Source organism: Salarias fasciatus, chromosome 20, assembly GCF_902148845.1.
Source record: "Salarias fasciatus chromosome 20, fSalaFa1.1, whole genome shotgun sequence".
NCBI classification, from domain to species: domain Eukaryota; kingdom Metazoa; phylum Chordata; class Actinopteri; order Blenniiformes; family Blenniidae; genus Salarias; species Salarias fasciatus.
The window spans coordinates 11,235,687-11,254,615 of record NC_043764.1 but is presented as its reverse complement, the minus strand read 5'-3'; the positions used below and the strand labels follow the sequence as shown (position 1 = coordinate 11,254,615).

General features: G+C 44.2%; 1 protein-coding gene across 3 annotated transcripts in view; it reads right to left on the bottom strand.

Annotated features, from left to right (window-relative positions):
- The window catches only part of plxna2 (plexin A2), a 226,627-nt gene that overhangs the window by 69,074 nt on the left and 138,624 nt on the right, over positions 1-18,929 (bottom strand). For all 3 annotated transcript variants that reach the window (XM_030118346.1, XM_030118347.1, XM_030118348.1), the window contains exons 18-22: positions 12,593-12,832; positions 11,989-12,132; positions 11,195-11,429; positions 9,249-9,391; positions 7,627-7,895 (exon numbers count right to left, since the gene is read on the bottom strand). In XM_030118346.1, coding sequence (XP_029974206.1) covers positions 7,627-7,895; positions 9,249-9,391; positions 11,195-11,429; positions 11,989-12,132; positions 12,593-12,832 — 1,031 coding nt within the window. The remainder of the gene's footprint in view (positions 1-7,626; positions 7,896-9,248; positions 9,392-11,194; positions 11,430-11,988; positions 12,133-12,592; positions 12,833-18,929) is intronic.

Below are 18,929 nucleotides of genomic sequence, written 5' to 3'. Positions count from 1 at the left end.
AAAAAAAACAAACAAAAAAACAAAAACAAATATCAACCTGCCTTGGCTTAAAAAACTGATTCATCACCTGCTTCCAGTTCTTTCGGTTCACTCCAGGGGGCTTCAAAGAGGGGGACAATGAGCCCCACCTCACAAAAATCGAACCATATTGCACCCCTGCAAAGCCCCCCTACCCCCCCACTCTCACACCACACATGCTTTGTCTCACACCCAGCAGTCAGGTTGGGTTGAATGCCAGACTTCCTCATTATACAATGTCATGGTGGCGGTTTTGATTCAAAGACAATAGAAAGCACTCGGTCCAAGGTTCCAGTCTGGGGGAGGCATGGGGGTCTTTCTGTCGGGGGAAACTGCATTTTTCAAATATGAATGACTGAATGACGGACTGGCAAGTTGTTATTAATACTCTGCAGCTCTTACACTGGTGGTTTTGCACAGAAGCTGAATTTAATCCCTGGTGGGATTAAGTTTATATCTTAATTGTGGAAGACCAAGTCTTAAATCCTGGGTTGCAGCAGGTATTGCATCTCGTACAGAAACATAACATGTGGTGGTGACCCACGTATAATGGAGCAGCAGCATCTTCTGCACTGACAAGAAGCTGAAAATGTAGGAATGAATAGTTTAATCCTCCATTTCTTTACATCCTTATTTCTTCTAAAAACTGATGGTGTATAAACGGCGCTGGGAATAGACATTTCCCCGCTGTTATGCCCTCCCTGAAGCTCTCTGGTGGCCCCCGTGGGAGACTCGCCCCACGGTATGAAAACCACGGGTCCACACCGTGACGGCTGCTCTGACACCGCAGCAGCACTAATCACCAGTTAAACAAGCCTCGGTTAAAGGCCTCGTAGATTGCGCGGCCATTTGCCGGAGTGCGACTGCTCGTGATTGTCACCTGACTGTGAATGATCGCTGCCAGTCAACTTGTATACGAGCGCTGACGATTTAAATAGCAATGCATGGAGGAAAAAATGACCCTCTTAATGTAGCAGGAAATTACTGTGATTACTCTGGTGGATATGATGAAGGGGCCTTACAGCACACTGTGCTGAACTGAGGATTAGCAGGAATCGAAGCAGCCAGGTATTAAAGACAAGCTAGAAGCCTTCCGTCTCCTCAATAGTGCGAAGGATGATTATACCTATTCAGAGTCTGAATGGACCTGAAGGGAGATTATGACTATTATGGAGATAATTGCGTTAAGTCGTGTTTGAGGGCTATAAGCAAGACTCTGGGACCGAAGCAGGAGTCCCACTAGGATTGTCTGAGCCAGGGAGGTTACAACAGCTAACATTTTAGTCATTGAGACGGGAGAAAGTGTCAGTCATTCCATCTCTCTCATTAAATCCGGATAGACTGAGGCTTCGGCTTTTTTCTTTTTTCGTCTTGCGAATACAGAACTTTTCCTCAGCTGGGGGACAGCGGAGCAGAGGTTATATTTTGTTTTGAATGATATGTAGCTGACTTGTGATGCTGTCTCCCACGCCTGCAGGCTATTCCCTGGCGAATGAGTCCGCCGGCCAGTCTATTGGCAGCTCGTGAGGAGGCCGGGGAGCCGGGTGACAACCTGTTTGAAGTGTGATGCGCCGGCAGGGGGGCGGGGAAGCATGTAGATTAGTTCACCCAGTTTCAGCTACACCATGAGAGAGTAAACACTGCCAAAACACAGCGAGCTGCAGAAGTGCACGCTGCCATGCATGCGCGGCCGCATCGTCTTGCTCTATTCTCGTCTCTTCTCCTTTGTTATTCCAGCATATATACGAACACACAGGTGAGGGTATACATGCATAAAGAAAGAAAGACACACATACAGTATTTACAAGCCCAGCACTGCCATGCTGCACACTGAAAAGCTTTAGTTTGAAAACATAATAAGGAATCATGAGAGCTTGAGGCTGTATTTTCACGCTGAATAAACCTAAATATATTGTAGATTTTTTTTTGGACAATACCCCAAATCCCTCTGTAATTGCCCTTCTTCCTCTTCGCAGCCCCCCCTCCTCCCTATGCTTACTGTGCGCCCCTCCTTGCTTGTATGAGACTTCAGTGTGTTAGAAGTTAATGGAACCTATTAAGCATTTTAATAAGCTCAGCAAGTCTCGATGAAGGAAATCAAATAAAGCCTTTTGTGCGGGGGCTGTGCTGACTCCCCGTTAATATCTCTCTTCTTGAATGTCGATGGGGAGAGAAGCACTTTGTTCTCCTCTTTCTCCGTTCCTTCTTGTCCTCCTCCTCCTCCTCCTCTGCCTCCTCTTCCTTCTTTCTATTAATTGAGTTTCATTAATGAACATCAGGATTTCATTATCCCACATAGTGTCTAAGAGGAGCCCCATCGCTGGGCTCCTAATGGCAGCTTGGGTGGAGGCAGGGGGGTGGGGGGGGGGGCGCTATATTAGCAGCCAGTGGAATGTCTTTCAATGAAACTAATGCAAAACACAATACTGGCTCTCTTAATAATGCTGTACTCCATTGCTCTGCATGGGCGGAAATCTCATTACAAAAATGCTGAGGAGAAAAATAATACAAGATTGAAAAGTCTCAAGGTGATAGAAGCAATGTTCTGTGGTTCCATTAAAAGAACATTACAAAGAAGACAAAAGAGAAAGAAAGTGGGTGAAATGAGCAGCGGTGGCCAAACTTAAGAAGATGGGGAGAGCAGAGAATAGGTTCTTATGTATTAAATGATTTTTCGGTGGTGTTGGTTTACCACAGGAGTTTGAGTAATAATGGACAGGCAGAAAGCAAGGCCACCGACATGAGACAGGAGAGCAGAGAAAAGGGGCTGAAGAGGCAGCGTGGAATATTTCACTAATGGCGCTAAATGCAATCCAAACATTATGGAGCGCTGCATCAGTTCCACTTGGTGCACCAAGGAGTGAGGAAATCAAACACAAAGCTTAGATACTGCTTCCAAAAAGCTTTTACGCGAACAAAAGCTTCTGTGAGCTAAACTCTTTTCCTATCAAGACAAAGAAACCAGAAGGCGTCTGAAATCTCTAAATACCAAAGAGAACAGAGTTCTCTCTAAAAAAACATGCCTCAGGAGAGCCTGAGTGCAACCCTTAAAACATGATGCAGGGAACTGAACTGGCTGGGAATATTCCATCTCAGCTGTAAGAAATGGAAGATGCTGCTCCGTCTGTAATCTGTTTCCACTTGTCTGAAATGATAGATGGAAAAATGGAACCCAGCACTCATGAAAAGAAGGACTTTATGTAATGCATACGAACCGTTACGAGTTGTGCATAACAAGGTATATTTTTTTACAACTTTCCCTTATCTGTCATAATTAAGCATTCAACTACATCTTTAAATAAATAGCAATGATTTACTGACAGGAAATATACTACATCGTCCTCCTCATCATCATCGGACGTCAGCAGGTACTCGACTGAAGAAGAATCTTCTTTTAATAGACATTTTTAATCTAACATATCATCAGCCTGCACACCAGGAAAAAACAAAAACCACACCATGTCGTGTCTTTTATCATAAAACAATCAAATTTCTTTAAAAAAAAAAATGCAATCATGTCTACAGATATGACTTTGTGTGAATGTAGTGCCTGCATAATACGAGTTAATCTATTATCATTACCAATGAAGTGCAGATAGTGCATCAGTAATTAAATGCTCAAATGGAAAAAACAGAGTATCGGGAGATAATCTGCCCATGTGAGAGACAGCGAATATGTGAGCGAAATACATGAAAAGATACTTTGGAGGCAGAGATAGTGAGCGACTTGGAAAAACGTGTTGTTAATGTTAATCCATGAACAAGTTAACATGCAGTATCTTTAAAGTGATGCATTCCAATTTTAGGGAATCCATCTACAGTAAGGATTTTGGACTGCAATTGAATCAGCTTAAAATCTAAGTTTATTAACAATAAATTTGAATGCTGAATCTCTCTTGCCCTCATCGCACCTCTCTCTTTCATTTCCAATCCGCCTCTCTCTTTCGTGCGTCTCCATCTTCTCAGAGAAACTCATTGCAGAAAAAGGTGCTCATTAAATTAGGAGAGACTTGTTTAGCTAGCGGAGTGGGAGTACAGCCATTCCGATGAAATGTGCACGTACTGCGCGGCACTCGCTTGCAGAACAAACACACGCTATGGCACTAATAACCTCAATACATCTGACTTCTCTGTGTATTTCAGGTGCTCCCTTCAGGGGAGGCCGGGGGGGATCATCTGTCCCCGTCCCACCCCGTCGCCTGCTTCCTCTCCTCTTCCTCCGTCACTAGCCGGTCTCACTGCTCCATCTCCAACATCCACTCTTTATTTTCATAACATGCCAGTATGTCAAATTTATATCGTTCATTTTCAGGAACTGTGTCCAAACTACATGATTTCCAAAGTATGTAACTTTTCTCAGTCATTTATTTAAAGCATTTCAAGGTTTTCTTCTTTAACAGGCTGATGCGATGGGCTGTTTGCGAAAGAAAACCACTGCAACAACTTTTCACTTTGTATTCAAGCAACACTGGAGATCAGATAAACAGGAGAAACGGGTGGCAGTGCAAACAAAAGGTGCTATCAGTGGAGTGCGTCCTGTTTTATCAGCCACACGATCCCTGATGAACTGAGGACGATCATGTAATTTACCTCTGAAATGAACCAATCACCACTCCTTCATTTCGTCTTTTATCAGGGCGCTCAAAACAGACATAACCCATTTTAAATTACTAACTTGCTGCTTTTTATTGTTGCTTGTTTATTTCCCCGTGGCGTGGTGTTATTTTTCACTCATGCCTTTATTATGCTTGACATTTTAACTTCGCTGATTGACGATTGTTTGTGAAGACTGCGCTATTCACCGCGAAGCCTTAAAGGAATAACCCAGAAGGGGAACGTTAAGTTTTCTGAAATGGACTAAAACCAACAACGAGGCCAATATTTGCCTTGGCTCGCCAGTGACTGACATCTCTGATGATTTATTATATTATATTTATATTGCAGATGCCATTGTTGATTCGGAGCTCCTCAAACCAAACGAATGAGCGTCAGCCTTGCTTTTGGTGAGGCTTCATCACTGTGATAAACATAAAAAATTAATTTCTTTATACTTGCTCACCCTCTATTTTTCTGCACCAAAACTGTGCTTAAAGTAGTCCCTGAATAAATATAAATTCTCTTTTCAGCTTGAAACAACGGTGCCTGGAAGTTTGACAAAATAATTTACTCTCCTTTAAATATAGAATGGATTTGACTTCAACCCTTTTAAAAGATTTACATCCTTAGCAACAAAAAGGTTTGAGGCTGAGTGCCACAGGCAGGCTGGGGAGCTTAGAAACTACCGTCTCGCACTCCGTTAGTTTTTGCGTCTTTGTGCTTTCAAAGGGGAGAATGTGGAAAAAGAAAATGGCACAAACCACAGTAATCCTTAATAAACAACAATGTGGATCGCCAAAATGAAACTGTGATTGCAGTCGCCAGGGAATTGGAAAGGCCGTACAGCAGGAACTCTGTATCTTCGGCTGTAACGCTTGCATGATTACGGGTTTTCCTCTTTAAAGGTCGAGCAGACTCGCTTGTGGACATGTTCCCATCCAGAGAGAAGTATTCGATGACAGCTGAGCGGAGACTGCAGCGCAGCACTTTGCTACAACTCAACCATGTCTTGGGTTGCACTTTCAACCCACTGAAATATATATGAGAAAAGGAAGTGTGCGGGTTGATCCTGGAGGTCCTTTCCGCGGGATGGTTGCTCACCTATAGCGTCATATAAACTTGTCCAGGCACTGGAAGCTCACCGACATGTCATTTGGAGCAGCATTAAACATCTTTGCTACTACCGTGAATGCAATAAAATCGCTGGATTAAAACTGACAGCTCCAATGACACATGCAGAATTAACACTTACAGATGCCACACATTCAGACGCTGTACAAAAGAGCAAGGATCTATTAGGGAATGCTAATTTATTATAATTGAGATTAAAAAACAAAAAGCCAAAAACCAAGAAGCATTTCACGATCCTGTTTGAGGAAAGAACAGATTGAAAAAAAAAAAAAAAAAAAAAAGCTGATAGAAAAGACAACTGAATTGGAAAGTCGGAACAAAGCTCAGCCTAACAGCTTCTCTCTATGCCTTGCACAAACACAATCGCTGCTTAGAGACATGTTCAATTTGACAATCGTCACAGATGTGTGAGTCAGCTGGCTCGGCTTTAATGTCGGCTTTTCGTTAAATAGGCGATGAGAAAGACAACAACGGCAAAGATCCATGTCAAATCGATAATCCCTTAAATTCTTCACAAAACGGGAAGTGAAACGTAAAAAAAAACAAAAAAAAAAGTATAGGATATTTAGCCCTGTGGGCTGCAACGGCAGGACCCGAGGATTACGTACCACTGTGCTCCTAATAGGACTGGATAATGAAAACTTGGAGGTAACGTGGGGCCCTGCTGTCATGTGAAATAACAGCTTAATCCAGGTTCATTTGCTGTCTTGCTCCAGCCTCACTCCTTTCTCTATATGCCCGGTCAGTTCAGTCCGGCGCTTATTTACTGACTATTAATGCAGATTTTTTTCAAACGGAGACACTAAGAGGGGCATTAACATCAGAATGAAGGTGTTGTCTGAAAGTACAACAGCTGCCAGCTCTCACTGTCTCCGCTTATTAGTCTTGTAAACGTAATGAAATTCGTGCACGACGCAGCAGTCGGGCTCTCAGGAAGGACTGCGCTTCGCACGTGCGCCACATCTCTCACAGCTATAGAGTGACCAAAAAAAAATCCAAGGACACTTGAGTGAGGACTAAGTAGGTGTTTAAAGTTTTAGAACATCATTCAAACTCCCCAGGAAAACAATGTACACTGGATACACAGAAAGGAAAAAAAAAGAAAAAGAAGCTGAACCACTTTTGAATGTTTTATAAGGAGCCCGAGCCTGGAGGATAAGTGAGACTGACATTGGCATTAAGAGCGAGCAGTGGAAGAGACACGGCGCTGGCGAGGATGTGGAATTATGCTGGGAATTCAGATGTTTCTGCTGATGTGAATAGTGCATGCCATTTATCTCAGCGTACTGCAGATGCGCCGTCGCGCTCGTGACGCGACGTGTAAAGCGTCTGCGTGGGAACACGAGAAAATCACAATGCGTCCACCCATGAGATGAATGGTGACGAACGTACAGCGGTAAATCAATTATCAGCCATCTGTCTATATATACTCTAACCTCCTCCAGCAGCCGGATCTATAGAAAAACCCTCCAGGAACTTAATCACCCAAGGATCTTATTCTAAACGGCTTTTATTGAACAGAGCACCTGTACAGCGGTGCAGTGGTGAGTGGTCTGGCTCCGGTCCGATGGGGGGGCTTTTCTGTGAACAAGCTGACATGTTGTTCTTGTGCATGCATGCGGTTTAATCCCATCAGTCAGAAAACATGCATGCGAGATTAACTGGTCACTCTAAAATTCCTCCTAGGTGTGAATGTGAGTGTGTGTGTTTGTCCGTGTGTGCTCTGCAATGGACTGGGGACCTGTCCGAGGTGTGTGCCGTCTTCACCCACAGTCAACAGGGATCGCTTCCAGTTCCCTGCGACCCTCAGTTGGATAAAGCGAAGAGTAAATGGGCACTGCATTGTATGTGTGTGTGTGTGTGTGTGTGTGTGTGTGTTACCTGCGCAGCAGCAGTTTGGGGTGGTTCTTGCTCTCCAGGTTGCGGTCGATCAGGTCCGACAGCAGGTGTTTAAGGACATCGGTGGCGTACTCCAGCCGCCCCTGCAGGGCGGTCATGATAAGTGAGGCCACGTTGCCGCGGTCCCTCATGGAGAAGGAGCGCTGCATTTCCAGCGTTCGGATGAAGGTGAGCAGGAACACTTTGTTGTTGATGAGCTGCCCAAACAACTTCAGGGCCTTTTCCACGTTCTGCTGGCCATTACCCGACACCTGGAGAGAACAGCGAGGAGGAACTGTGAGCATGTTCCTGCTGACATTAATTTGTCTGGTAATAATTTGAATAACAGTAAACCGAGCTGTTTATCTGAAAGGTTTGCCGCTCCCCTGCTTTTGTTGTGACCTTGTCTCCCACAGAATAAAGATTTTCTCCAAAAGCCCTCACTCACGTTTCACTTCAGGCAGATAGAAGCTCCCAATCATGATGAGTAACTGAGAAGATCCTAATCAATTATTGACCGGTGGTCCGTTAAAAGGCACTGTATTCTGAGTTAGCCGGCATTTCACTTTCAAGCGAAATGTCAAATAACTTTTCAGAGTAAGACAATCCATGTAAGAAAACAAACTTTGCTTGATTCCCCATCACTGCTAAAGCTTCGTACTGAAAACTCTAACATTCACACAGTGAAGCTTCCTGAACGCTGGTGGACTCAGAAGTTAAAGGACGTTTCTTCTTTTGACCTCGAGTGTACAGCTTATCTCAGTGGTGTCCAACCTACAGCCCGTGCTCCAAAACCCAACCATCAGAATGTGCAATACGGTCACACTGGAGCCTGGATGATATTGAAAAGCAGCTGTTATATCTGATTTGTTCACAGTGGGTCCAGCACAGTGTGTGTGTGTGTGTGTGTGTGTGTGTGTGTGTGCGTGTTTAGACACCCCTAACTCATCCGTACCACTAACCCATTAGGCAGCCCCCACCTGGTGAACCAGTCGCATCCCCCCTCACACCATCACAACACAATTTACAAATACAAAGGTTTACCTTTATCGCCATGAATCTCTTTATCCCTGACAGTCTCATCCAGCGGAGCCCACTCCCTCCGTTCCACATTAAACAAACTCATTCCCCAGCAATACTCCCATCCCATGAAGAGAAGCAAAAAGTGTTAACCAGTCAGCTTTTTTTCCCCGAGTGGAGGAACCCACAGTCCTTCCCGAGGATTGGGAATTACTCACTTCATTACCTCTCATACTGCAACCACTGGTGAATGAAATAGCCATGTGCCTGGACCCTGTTTTCCATGAGGGGGCTTGCATGTGAGCTGTACACACTATGTGTGTGTGCTTGTATATGGACTGGGAAAATTGGCCCTGTGTATATGTCTGTGTGTAGAAAGGATAAGTGACACACTGGTATCCTAGTCCTGGGAGTAATTTTCTGCTTATAGAAATGATCCTACAGAGGTAGCGGTGAGGGAAGACACAATCTTTGGGTTTCTGTTTGTCCTTTTAACCTCAGTGTGCCTTTCTGTTGCCCTTTTCTAAAGCACATAGTGCTGATATGTGTCTTCCTTCCAGCGCTCCTTGCTTTGTCTCTCTCGCTTGCTGTCTGTATTCGGTTACCTCCAGTTCTCTGAGGACAGGATGATCCTCAATGCCAGGGAAAAGAACCCTCATGGCATACGTCCTGTAGTCCAAGTGGGGGATGCCAGCTCTGTCGAGGTCACTTGTCAGCTCATTGATGTCAGTCTGCAACTCGGCAAAGGCTGGAGAGAGGAGGGAAAAGACCGGTTGGAGGGAGCACTTGAGAAATGCATCACAGAAATAAAACCATTTTACAATCCCCCGGGACGGAATATGTGAATCTTTCTTATCTTCCTGGTGTTTACTGCCGTCATGATGAAGATGACAGGAAGCTCAAGATAGTGCTCCTGTCAGAAAAACTCAATTTTTCACATCTCTCTTTTAGAAATCAGGTCTCTCTCTCTCTCTCTCTTTTCCACTCAGACACACACACACACACCTCCTTCTCTCACGCATTTTTATCTACCGGCCGGTAAATTGGCTGTAGCAAAGGCCCCAAAGAGTGTGTCATCTCAGTGTGAGGCTGCAGGTGAGCACTAGTTAATTGGCTCCATCCAGACCGGCTCTCGTTCGGGCCCACGGCTCCATTGCTCTGCTCCGACGCCCTCCGGGAGGCTCCCCGTCTGCAGCCTATCACAGGAGCAGCAGCAGTCCTCTAACACCCACCTCAAAACCCCGCCATCTCAAACCAGTCTTAACCCTCACCTCCTGGCCCAACATCCCTCAGCGAGCGAAGGGTTTACACACACCGACTCACAGTGTGTATACTCATAAGGAGAAACCCAGGTACCCATCCAAATCCACCCCGCGGGGCAGTACTCTCCAGGCCACTGCTAATGGTTAAAACATTAATCTTCTCTTTTCCCAAGGCTGCCTGTGTGATTCCTCAGGTTTGCCAACTCAGTCTGTTTGCTCCTGCTTGTCTGTCTGTATCTGTCTGTCATTTAACCATTCTTCCCTGCAACAGAATGATTTTTATTTATTTTTTTTTACTGCATAATGAAGCTGGGAGAGCCATCAGGGCTGGCTGGAGGGGAAAGTAATAGGGTCCTCCCTGGCTGATGAAATCCCTCTAACACTGTCAAACACAAACCAGCCCTCTGCGTCTCAGTGATTGGCTGTAATGACCATGATGATGACATCAAGAGCCAATCAGAAACATTTTTTTCTTTTATTTTTGACAGCACTGACGTGGATCTGAATCCTGGGATGAAGAGACGGCTGCTGTTTGAAGTGGTAGCTGGATGCCGAGGCTTTGGGCGGCCAGCAGTCTGAGTGGAAGGTAAAAGGTCAGGTCAACTACCGTGACCTCTCTTTAGCGCGAGCCACAAGGGAGGAAGAAGCATCACTAGCTACCACTGGGAAAAAAAAAAAAAATCCACGCAGATGAATATCTACAAGCTTACCGATGGAAGGAAAACACAAACTGAGAAAAAAAACAAAACAAAAGATAACCGCAGAATTATTCTGACATTTTAAGATGTGACTAGATTGTAAGGTGTCTGTTGGGATTATTCCAATAAGGAACTTTGTTTATGCTTTCAGTCGAGTGAAAACCTGCATCCGGCATGAAAACAAGCGAGCAGAAAGAACCGTATGAATTTATGAAAAGACAACAAGGGTCTCATTGCAGCTAACTGGCTGAATCTGCTGTGATGAATACATGATATGACTCGCCGACCCAGATTTGTAGAAATACTTTCTGCATCATTTGCAGCGCAGAGACCACCAGTAAACTTGCTGTACGATATGCACAAATATGCATGGATGCTTGTTATGCGATTAAGGTCTGTTTAAGTGAAATCCATTCACTGGCTCACGATTCAGTCACATGAGTGATGGAACAGAGCTGAAAATTACTGGCTCTAAACACATATTTCAGGCAAAGTAGACCCATAATCACCTTCACTCTACAGTATGCAATTTAGCAGAAAGGAGCTGCACTGTACTGCACTTGGCCTGAGTAAAGACTCTGCAACGCTAACCTTCTTTGCACTCTAGGGCCACTCGAGACTCAAGGTTGTCCATTTGCATCTGCAGGCGCTTGAGGGTGAGGTCGTTTTCGCGAGACTTTCGCTTGTAGGCAATCAGGACGAGGATGACGATGATGAGGAGGAGACCTCCGCCCGCCGCGATGCTGACGATGGCTGGGAGGGTCAGCAGGCTGTCGGACATAATGTGAACTGCACCCGGAGAGACGTGGAGGCCGCCCACTTGAACCTGCAGAAAGACGCAACATCACAATCAATCTTTAATCAACCGGAATCAACTAAGCATAACTCTTCTCAGGATTTAGCTCTAAACTGGTGACTCTGGTGAAGATGTAGACAGATAGTTAGGATTGGTCCAGTTCCCTGAAAACCCTCACTTGGACTAAGAAGATGACTGAGTGGATGGATTGAAGGATCAGATGGTTATCACAGGTCCCTAATTCACAAATTCCCGCTTCTGAAATCACAGCGTGCTGAAGCTGATACTGAGTGGCTGCTGACATCGAGAGAGAAAAACTGTCTGGGTCTTGCACTCAATAAATGAACAGGCAACTAAAAATAATTGCAGTGGATACCGGTTGAACCCGTTGACAGCACTACTACGCTTATGCTGCTCTTCTTTTGACACCTTTTCTTTAGCAGAGCGAACAATGATGAGAGCACAAATACTTTAGAGGCCGACTATTAAAAAGGGAGCGAAAAATAACAAACAGTGTAGAGTGAGTGTGTGAAAAAGTTTGGGAGACGGACATGAACAAATAAACAAACAGGGGCAGACGGGTACTGACCATGACTTTGTATTGTCCGGTAAGGTTGGGTGGCTCACACAGCAGCTGGCTCTCGGACACGGTAACGGAGCAGGGAGTCTCTCCGATCAGTACCGTGTAGTTAAGCTTCACCCCTCCTGATGCTGGGGGAACCAGGTTTCTGCCCTGTGGGCATCGAGCAGAGAACAGAGGGGTGTGAAATTAAGAGATAAACCCAGTCACTCAAACACACAGGAAAAAAAAAGAAAAAAAGAAAAAAAGAAAAGAAATTCTGACATTTTTTTTTCTAAAAACACACACAAAGCCAATATGTGACCTAAATATGCTGTCAATTAGATCCTGCAGTTTGGGCACACCTGCCACCAAATATGATGCCACACTGAGATCAAACGAGCCGATATATTTCACGGTAGCAGTAAGTGGGAACAGCTGGCAGTCAGGACAAAAGAATAAAATATATCCCTCAATGATTTCAACGTCTCCCATTTGCGGGGCCTCGATCGCCCCGGATAATGAAAGAAAAACATTGCACCAATTAACAGATGCTAATACGGAGCGATGGACTCTCTGATGAGCCCGTTAGTGCGTTGGGGCTCGATCGGCGCACGCCTCGGTGTGAGAGTACCTTGAGAATGATGGGGGAACCCGGCTTCTGCTCCAGCACGCCGGTGGTGCTGAGCGGCTCGAAGGAAGGGTTTGGGTAGTAGAGCAGGTTGGTGTTGTTGTAGACCAGCAGCGCCTGCACGTTGTTGAAGATGAACCCGAACTCGTCCGCATGCTTTACAGTGTCCAACCCCGGATGGTATTCTGCCATCAGTGAAGGAGCAAAGCAGCTCATGCTGGTGGTGTTGAGTACTTTACACACCTGGGGAGAAGGAGCAGACACACACACGAGAAAAATATTAGAGTGAATGTCCACTTTTTCTTGTGTGACTCAGCTGGAGATGTGTTGCACCCAGGCAGTCCACACATCATGCTCTGATAGCCCGAGTGCCTTGAAATGAAACAAGAAGTGTTCTTCAGGCGTCCAGGATAAAGTTAGACAGATTGCACAGCTACAGCTTTCTTCTAGCTGCAGAATACGATTTCAAGCGGATCCACAGCGAACTCTTCTGATATGACCTAAGCAGTCTTAACTGAAACACACTGACACCCACATAAGTCCTGCAGTAAACTCACTGGTCTGATAATTGGCATATAAAATCCAAATGCTTCTCAGAGAAAAGGATTTATTTTCTGTCATTACATCCATCTTTATTTGAGTGGAAGCTGCTATAAAATTGAAAATAAATTGCTGTTATTGCCTCACTGAAAAACACTGGAGGACAACAACCACAAAGGATGGAGGCATTGCGCTCCTGTCTCCTCGGGTAGGGGCCGAGCTCTGGCTCTTTTATTACTTCTCTTCAGTTTGCCCAGATGAGAGACCTGACTTCCATCCATCCTCCCTGCCTCAGCTCTGGAGGGACGGAGAGAGAGGATTGATTGGTGCACAGCACTCTGCTCAGAAAGGTTTTTATCTCCTCTCACTCCCTCCCAGCTCTCTCTCGAGGGAAGAAACTTAATTAGAGGTAAATATCATCAAAGGTGGTGAACGCTCGCGAGCACCACGCCTCCTACCTGTTGTCTGCTACTCCAGAGAAAGCCAGGCAGATCGATGCAAACTCATTCTGTGGAGACTACCCCGATTGGATTTCACCAGCATGGTGCAAGGTGAGTCACAGGAGTGTGATTGAAAAGGCAGACGGAGTGACGGGCAGCTTTACTTACTCCAGGATATGGACTGGAGAGTGTTCTTGCCATGTAGATGTCTGAATCGCAACTCAAAGATAATGTGTTACACCTAAAGTCTCAGCATAAGATTAACAGTCTTTATCCCCCCGACAAACAGTGGAAGATATAATTGACAGAAAGTAGCATCACCCCTCCTGCAAAGTTCAGCTCCATCCGTGGCTTTTATATGAGCACTTCACAGAAAATCAAGGCACACGAGTGAAAGGAACATGATTTATACATTACAACTGTCTCAGCATCGTATACAGCTTGCCAGAATGTTACCACCGTACAAGCTCTGAAAGCTTTGCAGCTGTTTCCCTGGTCTTGACACTTCTCTTTGGAGTTTTCTGCTTTACAAGCTGCAGCAGCAGCAGACACGATGAGCGTGAGGAGATAAGCGCGTATATAAAAACCAGCCCAGTCTCACAGCAGTTCGTGATATGACTTGTCCAGGAGCACGTATTGCACTTTTTTTCATGTCTTAAACAAAATCTTTTGAACTAATTCATTTGAATGGGAATCATCAGGCCACTCCCTCCTTCTAATTAAACGATGCATAAAGTGTCTTTTAATCGGACAGTCGGGTATTAACCAGTCTTACTGTTATGGCTGTTTCACCAGGGGGTGTCACCCTCACGCTCAAAGCAGCAAAACTAACAATCCAGTGCTCCTAAAATAAGTTGGTTTTAGTCCATTGACAATCGATAAGATGGTTTTAGCACAGGATCCCAGACAGATCTGGAAGCCTGGATGATCTGGTACCTACACCTCCTGAACAGATGTACATCTGAGACGTGGCGGGTTGTTATGCATGAGAGCCGGTTGTGTTGTTTTGACTACGGTTACCATATGCTTTGTATTTTGATCACATGAGCAGATCCACAGACATCGTACAAGTAGATGCCACATTCACGCTGCTGCGGATTGGAGCCAACATGCCTGCGTGGCGGCCATCTTGGAGACGGGGCCCTCGCTTCCACGGCACATTGAGGAATGATGTTTCATCATAACAGGGATCAGAAACCGATTGGTTTTCAACTCCTATTCAAGTTTTTTGTAAATGTCAGATGAGGAGGACACAGATATAAACAGAAAAAAAGGAACTCAGGTTGATTGAGGTTTTTATTGAGAGAACTGGTTTAAGGATTTATATTGTACTTGATTGTTATTGATATTTTCATTGTATGATTATGATCATCATCATTATTATAGTTTCATTATTATATCTATTATTATTGCCATTATTTTAAATAATATTGCTATTATATTTTAATTTATGATCACTATTAAAATCAATATTGCTATTGTAATATTAATCATTTGATATATGATGTGATGTGATAAATTGTATACATTTTGATTAATATTGATTTTCAACATCTGGCTCATTAAAACCATCTACATATCTACAAACGCTGACATTATTTGACTTTGGCTATTGTGTTATTATTGCTCATTTATTGCACGTTTTTTGCTGCGGCCGTGGCGTCCAGCATCAGTGTCCCTCATCCATATTTAGTTTGGTCTTCCTCCAGTCTTCTCCCCAGCATGTGCAGCATCAGCTTCTTTAGGACAAGTTAAGCATCCACTGAAGTCAGCCACCTTCGGGAAAAATGAAAGCTGCAACTTAACACTTTTACCCCGAAAAACAAACAAAAAATAAAATCTATGAAAGCTCAAAATGTATCAGAATGAATAATGTGACGATTTGATTGAAAATTCAGCGAATAATTCTACTTTAAGATGAAGGAGAAGCCCTTACCTCCACAGACTTGACACTCAACGAGACGTCTACGTGTATTATGCCTCTGAGCAGATCGCTCATAGCTACTGGCTAGCTAGTTCAGAAACGTAAACACAGAGCAACAGACAGATTCTCCACCTCCAGCCTCTCAGTCACAATAATCACACCATCTGTTGCTGCGATCACAGTTCGTCCTCCAGTCTCCCCACCGGGGAGCGTAGCCCGGCCAGCCGCCCGGCCGGGTGGCACGGGTAGCTACAGATGATCACGATCAGTGTTACTATTCAGCTGTGTGGGTGCACACATCTTTAAAGTTACCTTTAATATTGTGTCTTTCACATCATATGTACATCTGCAGTTTCTACCAGGTTCTTTTCAGAATCTGAACAGTTTTGCTTGATTCTGACTTCTTCCCCTAGGCCAATGGATATGAAATAATTACTTTTTTTTTTAATTAGTTAACTGCAAAATCTTTGTGTATTGTGATTCATTGCACTTTTAATAAAATCTTAATTAACATGTTTTCGTTTAGATTTTACAGAGCATACATTCACAGTGGTCGGAAACAACAGTTGCATTTTGCAATATGTAAATTATGCATGTTGATAATGTCAGAATTATAAATTTGGGATACATTTTTGCTGCTCTATTATCAACCTGCCCTACTTCAGATTTATGCCAGCCGGGGTTGGCTTCAGCCGTCATATCACATACGTCGGCATGGCAGGACTTCCTTCTGACACTGTGCATGTTTTATGTGTGTGGGAACTTTTTTTCCCCAGGTTTTCCTTTTTATATGCTTTTTCCTTAAAGAAGTGCCTCCAAATCATCTCTAAATGAATGTACAGCTTTTGTGAGTGTGTGGTTGTTTGTATCTCACAAACTGTGACCCTGTCTGTTGCTTGGATTTCATAGAATGACTTGTGGAACGGTATATTGCTAATATAATGCGTCTGCCCTGCCTGCTCTTGCTATCTAGTGTCAGAGTTCGTGTGATCCGAGCGTCACACAGCGAAGGACACTCAAGCAGGACAAACAAAGTAAGCAAACAGCATGTTTCTTTAATCAGTATATGGGCATTAAATGTTTATTAGAGGAGAGAGTTCAGCTTAAGTTTGATACGGGCTGCTTTCTTAGTGTTGGCAGGGTGTCATGTTATATAGACAGACCCAGATGCTTCAGCGGTATCCTCGTGACTGTCACGTTGAAACAGCGAAGCATTTGCAAGTCAACTAAAGCTCCGACTACCATCTGCTCAGCCAGAGATGGACACTGTGCAGTTTTTTTTTTCCTATGCAATGTCCTCGCTTTCTATCCCCCTTCCTGTCCCCCCCCTCCTTAAATAAATCCGCTCCTTCTCTGAATCCTGTCAGGGTAGAAAACAGCTGAGATCATGTAGGATGTTTTTCCAGGGTATGTGGCAGTGTCTGTAAATCCAAAGCGACGAGTGTGGAAATGGTGATGGGTAAATGGGCCATAGTGGGATTAGATAACGAAAATGGGGGCACATCTTACTGATAAATATTGGTATTTCGAGACACTACAACACTTCTGCAGGAGTTTTGCTTTATAACACAAGTATTTTGTGTACTTGGTGCTAATAACGATTGCTTGATTCCTCATATATTCTCTAGAATTGCAAAGTTGTTTTCCACTACTGCAACTACATCCCCGAAAATCCTATAAAATGTTGTTATTGCATTCTGCCGAGTGTATTCCAAACAATATAATGCATTTTTTTTTTTACTATCTCCACTATCTGAAAATAATAATAATAAAAAAAATATGTATATTTCCAAATAGAAAGTGTACAACAGTACATCCATCCCTTCGGGCCATATGATGAAAAAAGCGAGACATTGTAGTGCATTGATAAAGTGAATTGAGGTCAACAGAAAGAGAAAATAATTGGAATCTTGGCCTCATCTGTCTTTTTTCTCCAGCGTTGAATAGAGCCAGGGTGTTTTAAGGCAGTAACACTCCAGCCCCTCTGGCTGAATACATTACCATGATCTACTGTGCGGCTACAGCCCACTCAATCATTCAAAGGTCTTTGGCCAGGGTAGCGGTGAGAGAGTGAAGGAGAGAGCGAGCGCCAGAGAAGATAAGGTGTTGGTGGGAATGTGCGTAGGAAAAAATGTGAGGAGTTCACAGAGTCAAAGGTCATCTGGAGGCTAAAATTTGATAGCTCGTCACTGGCATTTCTGTTGCTCCGATACTTGGTTACTCCTACACCGAGTCTATTTTCCTTTCTGCCTGCAGTTACAACCAACTGTTAAAACTGGCAGCAAGTCTAACTTCAGCACTGATCCGTCCATTCAAGCCAGCGTGGAGACAGAGCCTGGAGTTCAGCTTTTCTCTGACACGTGCGTTGAGTTCCTCTTTTGACATTTTCCCGTTAGGTCTTGTCACGGCAGATCATCCTCTTCCAAAAACCCCCGTGCTCCTATATATTTCCTCCTCACACAATCGTCCTCTTTTCACTGCCTGCATGAACTTCCTCAATGCGCTTCCTCTTCTTGCCCTGACAGCTCCACCCTCTGCATCCTTATTCGTTACGTCGCTATCATCGCCAGCTACATACATAACAGAACCAACTCAACCGCATCTCCTTCACTTTACCACCACGGAGTCCAACAGGAGCTGTCACTATGTACTTATTTTCAATCCCTCTTCTCATTCTCAGTGAAAACCTCCATCTCCAGTTCATTCACCATTCACCATATCTTCTCTCATTACCTTCTTGCAGACCTTCCATTTCAGCGTATAGGCGGGATCCTTCAAATACAGATCACCCCAGACACTCTAATGCGAGGGTGTCAAAATCGGCCCGCCGCAGGGTCTATTCTGCATTCTGATGACCCAGCAGAGTCGAAAAATGAAATGAAAACCACTAACTTTAACATTTCAACAAAAGTAACAACTATAATTTAATCACTGGATGTCACTTCTGTTATTGCTCGCAAAGTAGCAGCAGTATCATGGCAAATTAAGGGGGAAAAAAAATGCCTGTTTCCTGCACAAACCTGGTTTTCCTACATGAGCGTAAAGAGAAACACTATATAAAAGAGGATTTCAGAGTTGGACAGTGAATATAAAAGGACAAGGTCACATATTTTGTAGTATTTTTAGTTGCAACACATCATAGGGAGAAAATACTGACCATGATCAAACTGAACTGAAAACAGTGACCCTTGTTCTCATGAGCAAAAACAGCAATCTGCTGGATAAAGCTATGAAGACTGAAAAGCTGCTCTAAATGCATTAATGTGGACATGTGTTTGGAGAACTGTCTCTCAGATTGAGGAACACACGACGTTTCGTGACCAATCGACGAAGCAGCCATCGCACTGAGACAAGACACATTTATGTAGCTAAGAATGCAAAACCTTGCAATTTCAGTGTCCATTGTCGGTGTTTGTTGCAGTGATAGGCATCGCTC